At 45.8% G+C, this 11,800-nt stretch overlaps 1 protein-coding gene across 3 annotated transcripts in view; it reads left to right on the forward strand.

Annotated features, from left to right (window-relative positions):
- The window catches only part of KIAA0319L (KIAA0319 like), a 30,008-nt gene extending 19,656 nt beyond the window's left edge, over positions 1 to 10,352 (forward strand). For all 3 annotated transcript variants that reach the window (XM_023941299.2, XM_086863569.1, XM_086863568.1), the window contains 10 exons: positions 147 to 279; positions 1,136 to 1,284; positions 1,588 to 1,739; positions 1,910 to 2,048; positions 2,371 to 2,530; positions 4,434 to 4,576; positions 5,544 to 5,666; positions 6,176 to 6,266; positions 6,622 to 6,713; positions 8,639 to 10,352. In XM_023941299.2, coding sequence (XP_023797067.1) covers positions 147 to 279; positions 1,136 to 1,284; positions 1,588 to 1,739; positions 1,910 to 2,048; positions 2,371 to 2,530; positions 4,434 to 4,576; positions 5,544 to 5,666; positions 6,176 to 6,266; positions 6,622 to 6,713; positions 8,639 to 8,826 — 1,370 coding nt within the window. In that variant the 3' untranslated portion in view covers positions 8,827 to 10,352. The remainder of the gene's footprint in view (positions 1 to 146; positions 280 to 1,135; positions 1,285 to 1,587; positions 1,740 to 1,909; positions 2,049 to 2,370; positions 2,531 to 4,433; positions 4,577 to 5,543; positions 5,667 to 6,175; positions 6,267 to 6,621; positions 6,714 to 8,638) is intronic.
- The last annotated feature ends 1,448 nt before the right edge of the window (positions 10,353 to 11,800 follow it).

An 11,800-nucleotide genomic window follows, 5' to 3' on the forward strand; every position in this document is an offset into this window, starting at 1 on the left:
ATTCTTCACTGCTTTTAACCTCACTTTATCTGAGTACAAGGTAGTGGGTAAGGGATGTATTGGGAATCATGGAGAAAATCTTAATGGTGGTGTTCTAAGTTTCACCTTTATGGTGTGTGTATGAGAAATCCTGCATTCTTTTCCAGAGAACAACAAGCCCCCAAAGGCAGATGCTGGTCCAGATAAAGAATTGACTCTTCCTGTGGACAGCACCACTCTAGATGGCAGCAAGAGCTCAGATGACCAGAAGATAGTCTTCTTTCTTTGGGAAAAAACACGGTGTGTATCACTTTCCATGTTCTTGTGTATCCAAATCTTTCATTTAAAACAAGTCACACCCCCACACCTCCCTTGTGTTTAGTCATGATCACATTGGGCCTGACAAGCTTTACCAGTGACCTGAATAAGACAAGGATTTATGTTTGATTGGAAAGAAGTGGTGTTTTCTTTGAGCATAAGAAATAGCTTTGCCTTCATCTCTAGGCCTGAGTCCCACTCTTGAGTGTGGTGTGGCTCGGCCGAGTTTCCATTCACAGCAGTGGAGTTTGGTCTTGGTCTCATGGAGAGACTGACTCTTGTAATCAAACAACAGCAGGGCCTCCTAACTCAATGCTTTTGCAGTTTGTTTAAATGAGGCAGCATTCTCTCCCGACTCTAAATTCCCTGAAATGCTTTAGGGAATTCAGGGAAACGCCTATGAGCAACTTGCAGTAGCTTTTTCTGTTTGCTGATGCAAAACCTGTGCAAATATCTAGAAATGAAAGACTGTTCTTGCTTTGCACCTTTTTTTTTTTTACAAAATTGGCTCATTGTGCATTTCACAAGCAAAGTTCAATTTGCTGAAAGTACCACTATTTGTAAACAACACCTAAATGCTGTTATCAGTGTTCCTCTGGTTTAAAATTAACCAAACTATTAAATTGCCAAAAATTATGCTTTTTGTTTTGGATCCTGCACTTACTCTGTAGATTATCTTGCTGTACCTGGAGAACATAATTTTGCTTTTTACCATGGACTCTTATTTCCAGGCTCCTGTTTGGAGCGAGGCTGCCTCCAGTACTCTGTGCAAAGTTTAAACTGATCAAAACCCCTGAGAAAGGTCAAAAACTGACCAAACCCCTTGTGTATTGTTTAGGGGTCCAGATGGTGTGAAGCTGGAGAATGCCAACAGCAGCATTGCCACTGTCACAGGCCTCCAGGTTGGGACGTACGAGTTCACTCTGACAGTGAAAGATGAGAGGAACCTGCAGAGCCAAAGTTCTGTCAACGTCATTGTCAAAGAAGGTACATCCAGCCACAAGCAGAACTGCTCAGTCACAGGTTATCTGAGCAGTTCAGCAAAATCTGTATTCAGACACAGAATAAATGTAAGGAATGGAGGGAGACAACGTGCAGAGCACTGAAGTGGCTTGAAGTAAGGTTTGCCCTTTTCTGGAAGAACAGTATCTTCAGCTTAATCCTGCATATTTCCCTTCTCTTCCCTAGGCTGAGACAATTATTTCTGGAGTACGTTGGAGATCTAATGCAGTAATTTTTGATTGGGCATTACAAGATCTTTCTCTGAGTGCTTTCTCTCTATTTATTTAGAGATAAACAAGCCACCCGTTGCAAAGATTGCTGGTAACGTTGTCATCACCTTGCCCACAAACACAGCAGAGTTGGATGGGTCGAAATCCTCTGATGATAAGGGGATTGTCAGCTACTTGTGGACTCGGGATGAGGGGAGCCCTGCAGCTGGGGTGAGCTTTCTTTTGTAAAGGATCACAAAAATCAGTGCAAGGTAGTGTTGACAGGTCCTGAGGAAATACAGAGCTCATTGCTGGGCTGTTACTCTGTCGTATCCTGAAATATGATGATACATGGTGTTACTTTGATCCTTTGTTTCCTCATAGTTTGTTCTGCCTTCCAGGAAGTCTTAAATAATTCAGACCATCATCCTGTTCTCCTCCTGTCCAATCTGGTAGAAGGGACCTACACATTTCACCTCAGAGTAACAGATGCCAAAGGAGAGAGTGATGTGGAAAGGACCACAGTGGAGGTCAAACCTGGTGAGTCTGGGTTTTGTGCTGTACCACATTTGCCTGCAGCCCTTTGGTTACAGTATACTGGGATTAAATGTGTCATCTAGTCCAGTTTGGACCTGTAAACATCAAAAGTTTTGGGGGATATGGTTGTGTTTTCTGTGGTTTTTGAGGGCTGACTTTCACTGCTTCTGTTATCTGTGAAAGTCATACGTATGTCCCTTCCCACAGTGCCACTCTGTAGTTCTGTGTTCAAATCAGAAACATCCTGGAAAGATAGCTAAAATCCTGCCTTATGCCCAGGTTAAATAGAAACTCCAAAGATCTGTACTATCTACATTCTCTCTAGATCCTAGGAAAAATAACCTGGTGGAGATAATTCTGGATGTGAATGTGAGCCAGCTGACAGAGCGGCAGAAGGGGATGTTCATCCGGCAGATAGGGGTGCTGCTGGGGGTCCTTGACTCGGACATCACTGTGCAAAAGATCCAGCCGTACACTGAACAAAGGTGGGATTCATCTGGGAGGGTACACGCTGAGGAATTGCCTGAGGGTTTGGAAAATCAAGGCCTCTTGGAAAGCAGATTGGATCATTGGAATATGTGTAGTTGCTGCTTAATGTTGATATTCCTGATGGGATCAGAGCTGCCAAGCAGATTTTTAGTATCTTTCCCCTCGATGGTGCATTGCCCTTGAAAACTACTGCTGCTTTTCACCTCAAACCTGTAAAATAAGAAAAAGTCTGATTTGTGTTTTGAAAATTGCAGGAACTGTGTGAAGGGATGTTCTGCAGCTGTGATTTGTAACTGGAGAAGTAACAGGACTTGGTGCAGGAGTTTGCTGAAACACTTAGGACACGCCAGGGTGTGTGTAACTGTCACGCCAAATCTCATCTTCATGCCAAATTGATAGTTCATACAATCACAGACTTGTTTGGGTAGGAAGGGACCTTAAGGACCACCCAGTTCCAACCACACAGCCACAGGCAGGGACACCTTCCACTAATTCTGCAGTAGCTTTATTGCCTACACAACTACTTCAACTTAGTATATGAAAACATGTTGAAAGCCAATGTACTGTCTGTTTGAAGAGATAGAAAAAGTTTGATTTTGATTACTAGTTGGCTTACAGAAACCTGCATTTTTCCTAAATACATGGAAGTTGGCTGCTGAGCAGGGCTGTAGGTCAGGGTCATGTTGCTTGCCTGGAGAGTGGCAACAAGCCATGAGTGTCAATCTGTTGAAATAAGTGCAATATTGCACTTAGTTTTTATTAAAAGGGGAGTTTTAAAGTACCTAAAGCACTGAAGAAGATTTAAGGGATATGCCTAAAGCCCTGCAGCAAGTCAGCAGTAAATCTGCTGTTACTTTACACTTCCCTGAGTGCTGTGATGTATCGATTCCTTCATGTCCATGTGGCCTGCTGTAGCAGGAAAATCAGAATTCATTGTCCATGCAAACCTAGAGAGCTGAGAACTGAGGAGCCAGCACTTTCTGTAATATTAGCTCTCTGTCTCTGCCATGAGCAAACCAGTCACCCCTGAGTAAGGCGAGTAAAGGATTCTTGTCATTAATACTTCATCTGTTTATGTGTTTGAGCAGACAAAAGAGTGGGAAGTGTTATAAAGGAGCAGAGATTGTTTCCTGACAGATGGCTTAAGATGCCATTTTTGCTTCCACTATCAAAGTAACTTGTGCTGTGTAAAAATGAGCTTTTTCCTTTGACTGCTGGTTTGTTCTTTTACACATACTCTGAGGGTTTAGCTGATATCCCGTTGACTCATAAGTTCACTAGATATAATAAATCCCAAATATTTATGCATCCTTTTGTGAGTCTAAAGGATCTACAGGGCTCTGCAAGATGAGCAAGCCATGAGGAACAGGTTTGTCTATCATAAAGTTAATGCAGTAAAAGCTTCAGAATACAGAATCCTTCACACCTGGGTTGTTTTTGGCTATAGCACTTGGTGCATCCAAACTTAATTCTGCAAAAAACCGTAAACTTCCACTGTCTGGTACTGGAGCTCTGTGCTAAGCAGGTAAACGGACCCTCAAGTTCCAGGTGTAGTAAAGTCTAAGGATCCCACAGGGAGGAGGGAGGAGAATATGAAAACAGCAGGACCTTAAAGTTTGGGAGATTTGATGCTTAGTGTGAATATGCGAAGATCCGCTTGATGTGCAAATTCAAGAACAGTGCAGCCTGAGCTTGGAAAACATGAATGGATTAGATAACCCTGAAGAGTCTTCTACTGTAGGACCAGGACCATTACTGCTTTCAAACAGCCAAAAGTCTGGTCTTCAAGTAAATTAGGGATTCTGAGTAATGAATGACATCTAGTGACAGACTGGAGAGTGTGCCTCTCCACCTGATGTTTGGAGAAGCAGCAGATAATAATTCTTGGCTTTCTTCCAGCACCAAGATGGTGTTCTTTGTGCAGAACCAGCCTCCCCATCAGATATTCAAAGGACGAGATGTGGCCTGGACGCTGAAGAATGAACTGAGGAAACAACAGTCAGACTTCCTCATCTTCCGGGCACTGGAGATTAACACAGTCAGTAAGTGAGAGTCTCTTGGGACAGTCTGAACATCTCTTGCTTTCTTTTCAGCTGTCTGACAGAATAAGGGTGCTAAAAACACCCACATGCCCACACACTTACACTCACTGCAGGACCTTTCATGTTAATGAATGGGAAACAGAAAATTAAGTCTATTAGACTATTCACTAATCACTTATTTACCAATTAATTCCATCTATTCACTATTCAACTTCTTATAAATAATTACTTGTAGTGTTGCTGTGAAGATAAGAGTTCACAAAAACAAAAGCAGATTGATACTTATGAAACTAAAATACAGTGTTAATGGACTACAACCACTGAAATGAGTGTCATCCTGAAAACAAAAAACTGCACATCTTGGTAGCTGTGAACCCACTCATTTCCTGTGCAACACAAACATCAGTCTGCAGGGAATGTACCCCTTCTATCATTATTTTACATCTTTACATTAGCACTGTTTTTCTTTCATGAGATCCATCCTGTATCATTTGCTGATCAGTTAGAGATTTGAAATTAGAATTGTGTAAAGTAATTATTTTCATTGCTTCTTACAATTTTTTGGCCTTCAGAAGCCATTTTTCAGTTCTGTTTGGTCCCTCCAAAGGATCTCTTTGTTTCTTGTCTGTCTCACAGGTGGGGTTTGAATTGGAAAACCAAAACTTTCTTTAAAAACATTTGCTTGACAAATATACAAATTCCATAACTTGTATATCAAAATGAGGATTTATTAGGCAAACTGTATGTTGCTGGTGAAGTGGGATGTTTCAGTTTGGCATGAGGCCCAGGTGCTTACATTTGCACTTCTCACCTCTTGTGATTATGGATGAGCCATAATCACATGTGTACAGAGGGGCCACATTCAGGTCAGAACCTGCAGGAAGGGGTTGGCTGTATTGAACTATTTTGTCCCATTTTTGCCTCACCTGTGAGTCATTTAGTTCACCTTGCTGGTTTTGGCCCCCAGCCTGTCAGCTGAACTGCTCTGAGCATGGGCGCTGTGACTCCTTCACCAAGCGCTGTGTGTGTGACCCATTCTGGATGGAGAATTTCCTCAGGGTGCAGATGGGAGACGGCGAAAGCAACTGCGGTACGTGAGCCTCCTGTGGTGGGTACCTTGGCAGAGAAACCTGTGTTTGAAACCCAGGCTGGGCACAGCACCAGGCAACTGCTGTCTCCCAGTTGCTCTGATGAGATGCTGATAACAGGACACAGTCTTTTGTGTCACCTTCTGGGCAGAAGATGTTTGATAGGGGAGTGAGTCCCCTTCAGACCCTCCCAATAAACACTCACTAAGAGTTGAGTCCATTCTGGGTGTATAAATCACAGCTCTCTTCTGTCATGTCTGTACAGAGGCTCTCCTGCCACAGGAGAGCAAATTTTATAAACCAACATATGCTGAAAACTGCCAGTGAGTCCACACACTGGATCTCAAGCTTCCCAAGGGGATCTGGTGGTGCTGCCAGTGGGGAATACTGGCCTCTAATTCTGCAAAGGGCCAGGCCTTGCCTTTTCTTCCACAAGAATAGTTCCCTAAAACGTGCAATGTCAATTGTATGAGGTGACAAAATGCATTTATCTCTGGGGTTTTGCTTGCAGAGTGGAGTGTGCTGTATGTGATCATTGCATCTTTCGTCATCGTGGTTGCCTTTGGAATCTTGTCGTGGATGGTGATCTGCTGCTGCAAGAGGTGGGACTGAGACCAAACCCCTGCTGTATCCAGGTTTCACAGCCAAGTGTCTGCAGTAGGAGGTTAAAGATTCAAACCCATTGTCCCAGCAGATCATCTGCTGAGCCTTGGGATATTGGGTTTTCTCACTTAAATGCTTCAAGTTAAATGTTGAAGGCCCAGAACTCTGGGTTATGTTAAGAAGCAAAATTTGGATTAACCTATAAACGTGCAACTTAGCAACATTTTAATGTTTCACTTTGTAATATGAACATAATCAGAAATAGCAAGTGCTTTTGCTTTGAAGATCAGAGTTGGTTTTCTTCTTGCTCTTTTGGAAATGGACTGTCTCTTAATTCTTTTTCTTTCCATTTAGACGGAAAGGAAAATCCAAAAGAAAAAGCAAATACAAGATTTTGGATGCAACGGATCAAGAAAGCCTGGAGTTAAAACCAAATCCCAAAGCAGGTAAAACATGAGAGGGAAGAGCTCAGCACTTCCAGAATGCTGACTGAGAACTCCTCCTTGGTGAACTTAAAATCACAGTGAAGCCAATGTGACATAGGGACTCACAGTGGGGTCTCAGAAGATGTGAGACCTTATCTCAGATCTGTATATGGGGTATTTAGTAAAGTCATCTAACTCTTAGGTTTGGAAATTGAGGCTGAAATTGGCCTTGTCCTAAAGTCTCCACTTTAGGTACCTCAGAAGTAGGAAGTGGATGTATTAAACTGTGCAGAACTACCTGACTCAGGATGCCCAAAATTGGGTCTTGACTGTAACGTCTCCTGCTCTAAAGTTTTCCTCTGGGTTCTGGTAGTTCCCTTCTTGCCAGTATGCAGTTCTTTGGTCATTCTCTACAGCAAAGCAGTAATTCAGTGGCAGTAAACTGATCAACACCTGAAAACAACCTGAAAACACTTGTGTACTGAGGAGATCTAGGTTTATTTCTGCTCTTCTACTCGCCCACCACAAATGACTGATTCATCAACTTATTTATTCTTCCTCTTGTGCACATCAGGCTGTGGAAATTTCATATTTCAGATCATCCTCTAGTTTTCCAGTAAGCAGGTGCATTTCAGAAGGAAATCCATTAATTCCTCAGTGCTCCATGTGGCTACAGGTCTGTTGGCTCAGTCCAGAAAGGCAGGATTTGTCTTCTGTGTTCTTAGCTAGTATTTTCCTGCCTGTATTACTGTTCTGAGAGTGCTTGTCAGGTGCTTTGCAAAAATCAGGGAGTTATTTCAGGCTGGAGTGTTTTTATCTGATACATGAACCAAGCCAGAGTCACCTACTGACTGACCAGGAAAAGAGGGAAATGTTAGAAAGGATGTGCCAAGTACAACCCTGCTGAATTCCAGGGAGCTCTGCAGCTCACAGCAGCTGCTGTGTGTGTGTTTCATATCATGGTTTGTTTAGAGAAGGGGATGTGTTAACTGTGCATGGAAAGGAGTCCCTGATCCTTGTTTGCTAGCAGAAAGTAACAGCTCATCCCAGTATTATCCCATTTAGTGGTGTTCCCACAAAGTGAGCAGTGCCCAAGAGCAGTATGGAAGGGCATTGCAGTGACAGCCTGATCAGCTGTTCCTCCGAAGACCAGGCTGTCCCAACTGCTCAAACTTGCAGGGAACCTGGGTGTGTTTCCCTCCCTCAGCACCCAACTCTGCTTTAGTCTGACCATCTGTCATCTCAGAGCTCACTGTGCAATAAATGTACTAAATGTGCCTCACCATTTGCTCTCTGGTAACTCAACTCATATTGCTGCTTCCGAGGCTGGCTGCTGACTAAAGTCTTTTTCCCTGCTACATACATCCAGGGAGCTTTCTGCTAACAGAGGAAATGTTGCATTTCTCCATTAAGGGAAAGATAAATTTAAATATTTCCTCTGCTGACAATATCAGTAAAATATCAGTCTCTCTCCTGTCCTTGTGCATTAATCTAAATTCGTCCTGCTAATTTATCTCTCTTCCCTTGCAGGCAGGAGCAGCAAAGAGGAGAGTAGGGAGAGGGTAGTGAGATGGCAGAGATCTTCCCTCATACTTGCATATTCTCTTACTCCAGTCGTGAGCCCTCTGAGCATTTTCTAGGCAGTGCCCCAAGCAAGGTCAGGGAGACAGAGCTCCCTCATGTACTCACAGCCCCTTCTGGTCACATCACTGCCTTCCTGTCTGCTTGTTGTGCATTTTGCTGTCATGGAGTGTTGTTGTGACCTCTGACATGCCAGAGTGTCTGAGACAGGATCACCTTGGCTTCAGCATCAGAGGGAATAAGAGACACACAGAGGAAAGTCAGATTCTGCTTCCTCTTAGACGTGATTGGAAAAGGAGACTTAGAGGGGATGGAGGAAGGTAAAGTTAAGAGCATTTCTAACCTGGGAATGTTTCTCCTTCGAGGTGGTAGACAGAAAGCCCAAGTCCTCAACACGAGCCTGATGCACTCAGAGTCCGAGCTGGACAGTGATGAAGCCATCTTCACGTGGCCTGACCGGGAAAAAGGGAAACTGCTCCGCAGCCAGAACGGCTCCTTGCGCAACGGACAACTGACACTCAAACCCAAGAACCAGAGGGAGGAAATCCTATAGCTCCCCTCGGGCAGCCTTGGCTGGAGCTCAGCAGGGAAGGCCAATCCCATCCCTATCCTACCAGGGCCTTTGGAGGCCACTTGGACTAGGACAATGCTGCTAATTCGTTTCACAGAAAACAACTTTGGTTTTGTGGGTTTCTTTTAATTCAGTTAAAACTGGTTGTACTTGAATTTGAACTTCAAGGGAAATCAAAGGGAGAAGGCACCTGTGAACCCCAGGAGAAGAGTCAGAAAAGGACAGAGCTACTTGGAGCAACTGTGAATATGCAGGACTGTCCTAAGCCACCTCAGACTGCAGTGGACGGAGCACCTGTGGACTTCCAGCTCACTTGCCTTGGAGTTCCTCAGAAAAGGAAGGTCAAGTCCTTGAGCTGTGCTCCGAGCTCCCTTCAGGCTCCCATAGCCTACCACTGGCTGCTTGTGCTGTCCAACTTTACTCCCACCTTCCCTAATGGTTTAAGCACTATTTTAATGTACACTTGTTCTGTCACATGCACTTGGCTGCTGTTGGAGTGTAGAGGAGGGGGAATGTAACACTGGTCACACTCTGGCAGTTTGCAGGTAGGAGAGGGGTTTGTGGCTGTTCTAAGTTGCTGTCAGGCCGCTCTCATGGGGAGTGCTGGGGACTTGGTGCCTGTTCAGGTGTGAAAAGATGACCTAGGGTTACTGCCCAGGCTGGGAGACCTGCCTCCTGCAGCAAAGTCCTGCTGCGTACCAGAGGTAAGGGGACACACACACACGTTTGGTACCTGTGTCCAACGTCTGGCTTCATTCCAAAGCTGTGACATGTTCTGTGGCCCCAGCACCTTCTGTTGGTCACCAGGCCGTCCATGAGGCTGGACGTTAACCATATCTCAGTTATGGAACACTGTGTACTGTGGTTTTTTGGTTTGGGGTTTTTTTCCCCTTAAAATTTGCACATCCCAGGTGGACGGGATTGGTTTCTGCAGTCTCCAGCTGGCTGCTCCCTCAGGCTGGCAGCTCACTGGCCTTGTGCTGTTGTGGCTGCACAGCCCTTTGTGCTGTTGTGGCTGCACAGCCCTGTGTGCTCCTGTCACAGTATGAAGAGCACACGTGGTGTCCTTCCATGGTGGAAAAGGGAATTCTGGGGACCTGAGAGCAGTGGGCAGTGCCAGCAGCATGTGGCACAATGTGTCACCGTGTCCCTGCTGCCTGAGCCCAGGGGCAGGCATGGGGGTCCTTTCCCATTCCCACTCCCTTATCTCACTGTGCTGCTGTCATGAGTTGCACCCTGTCCTCGGGCAGAACTCAGCCTCCTGCTGGCATGAAGGATGCCACTGCTTCTCTGGGGATGAGTGGGCAGTTCATTGCCTTTCTTTGTGTTTAATTTAAAAAGTGGAGACTGGTTTAATTGGCTTTTTTTTTCTCTTCTTATTGAGCTATGAAAGCCAAAAGGCTTTAAGTTCCTCAGATGTATTTATATTGCTGCACTACTGATTTGTGTTGAGCTAGATAAAGATTAAACACTATCGAATGCGAGGGGACATTCCCTCACTGAATGTAGTTGTGGCTGCTGCTGAGTTTATTTTTTGGGCAATCAGCTGTTCCTCAGGCCCAGCACTGGAGCTTGCAGTTCTCCCAGTGCTGAGGCCATGGCATTTGCTGGCATCACAGCATGGGCCACCCTCTGCCTGGGCTGTCTGGCACACAGCTGGGGCTTGGCTCAGGCTTCCCCTTCCTGGAGGCTCCTCCGCCTGCTCTTGCCAGGGCTCCTTCCCTCCAAACCCACTCAGGACCACACACGGGGAGGGCTGACCCTGGGATGCTCCTCAGAGGGCACAGCCCAGCATTGGCTGTCCCATGGCTACACATTTAACTCTTGGGTGACACCACCCTCTGCGTGTCCTTAGTTTGGATGTAAGTGAAAAAACTGTGGGAATAGGAGAGTTTGGAGCTGCAGGGATTGACCAGTTGGTCACCTGCAGGTGAGGCTGCACTTTGTGCTGGGAGAGGGGAGCTGTTGTGCTCTACCTGCTTCTGGTCCTTGGGGCTTGTGCTTTCTGAGCCCCTTGCTCCTGCCCCCAGGGAGGGACCCCAGCAGCAGATGGGGGCTCAGCTGTTGGGCATTGGTTGCTGCAGGGGTCAGTGCCCTTCTCAACAGACACAGCTTGGGATTTCTAGTGAGCCTGGCTGCTTGTTACAGGAGAGGGAATTACAGTCTGTGCAGCTGTTACCTCCAACACCTTTGTTCAGCTGCAGTTGTTTCCTTCAGCCCTGTGTTTCACTGTTACAGCCCTTCAGGTGGGGGTGCAGTACTGAGGGGCTGCACCCCAACCCAAGGTTGGGCTTTGGCCTTCCCTCCATGCCCAGTGACTCATAGTCCCTTGCTATCTCCAAGTGCAGGTTTGTGACAGCACAGCACAAGCTCACATTAGATTCCTAGCTCCCATTAGTATTCCCTGGCTGTGCAGCCTCTTCCCCCTCCACATGTTAGCTCTCAGTGCCACCAAGCCTTCAGGAATAGGGGCAGGCTGGAGGCATCCCAGCTTTGGGGGGCACAAGGACATTTGGCGCTAACAGAGGCAAAGAGACCCCCCAGGCTGAAGGTGGGAACTTCTGTCCCAATGTAGGAGCAGGGTGGGCTGTCTGCTCTAGTGCCCCAGGAGCACAGCCCTCTTCAGGTGTGTGCACAGCTTCCCTGGGGTTTTGGAATCCCTTTCTCTGCTTTCCTCCTCCCCCAGCATCACTGATTCTGCTGCTGGTTTGTTACCCGAGCGCTGTGAGCGTGACCTTGTTCAGGAAGGTTTCTGCATTGCTATGCTTTATGGTTTCACAATTAGACACTGGCTACAAGTTGCCCACATGTGGAAGTTAAAGGCTGAGACATCTGTCAGATGAACCAGCACCTTCACTCAGTTTTGTTTCCTGTAACATATTCAAGTGCTGGTGAAGATATTTGAGGCAAATTCCAGTTTTGAAATAGTTCACTCTTAAATCTTTTCCTCATCCTG

The sequence above is a fragment of the Cyanistes caeruleus genome, chromosome 26, assembly GCF_971803275.1.
Source record: "Cyanistes caeruleus chromosome 26, bCyaCae1.hap1.1, whole genome shotgun sequence".
NCBI classification, from domain to species: Eukaryota; Metazoa; Chordata; class Aves; order Passeriformes; family Paridae; genus Cyanistes; species Cyanistes caeruleus.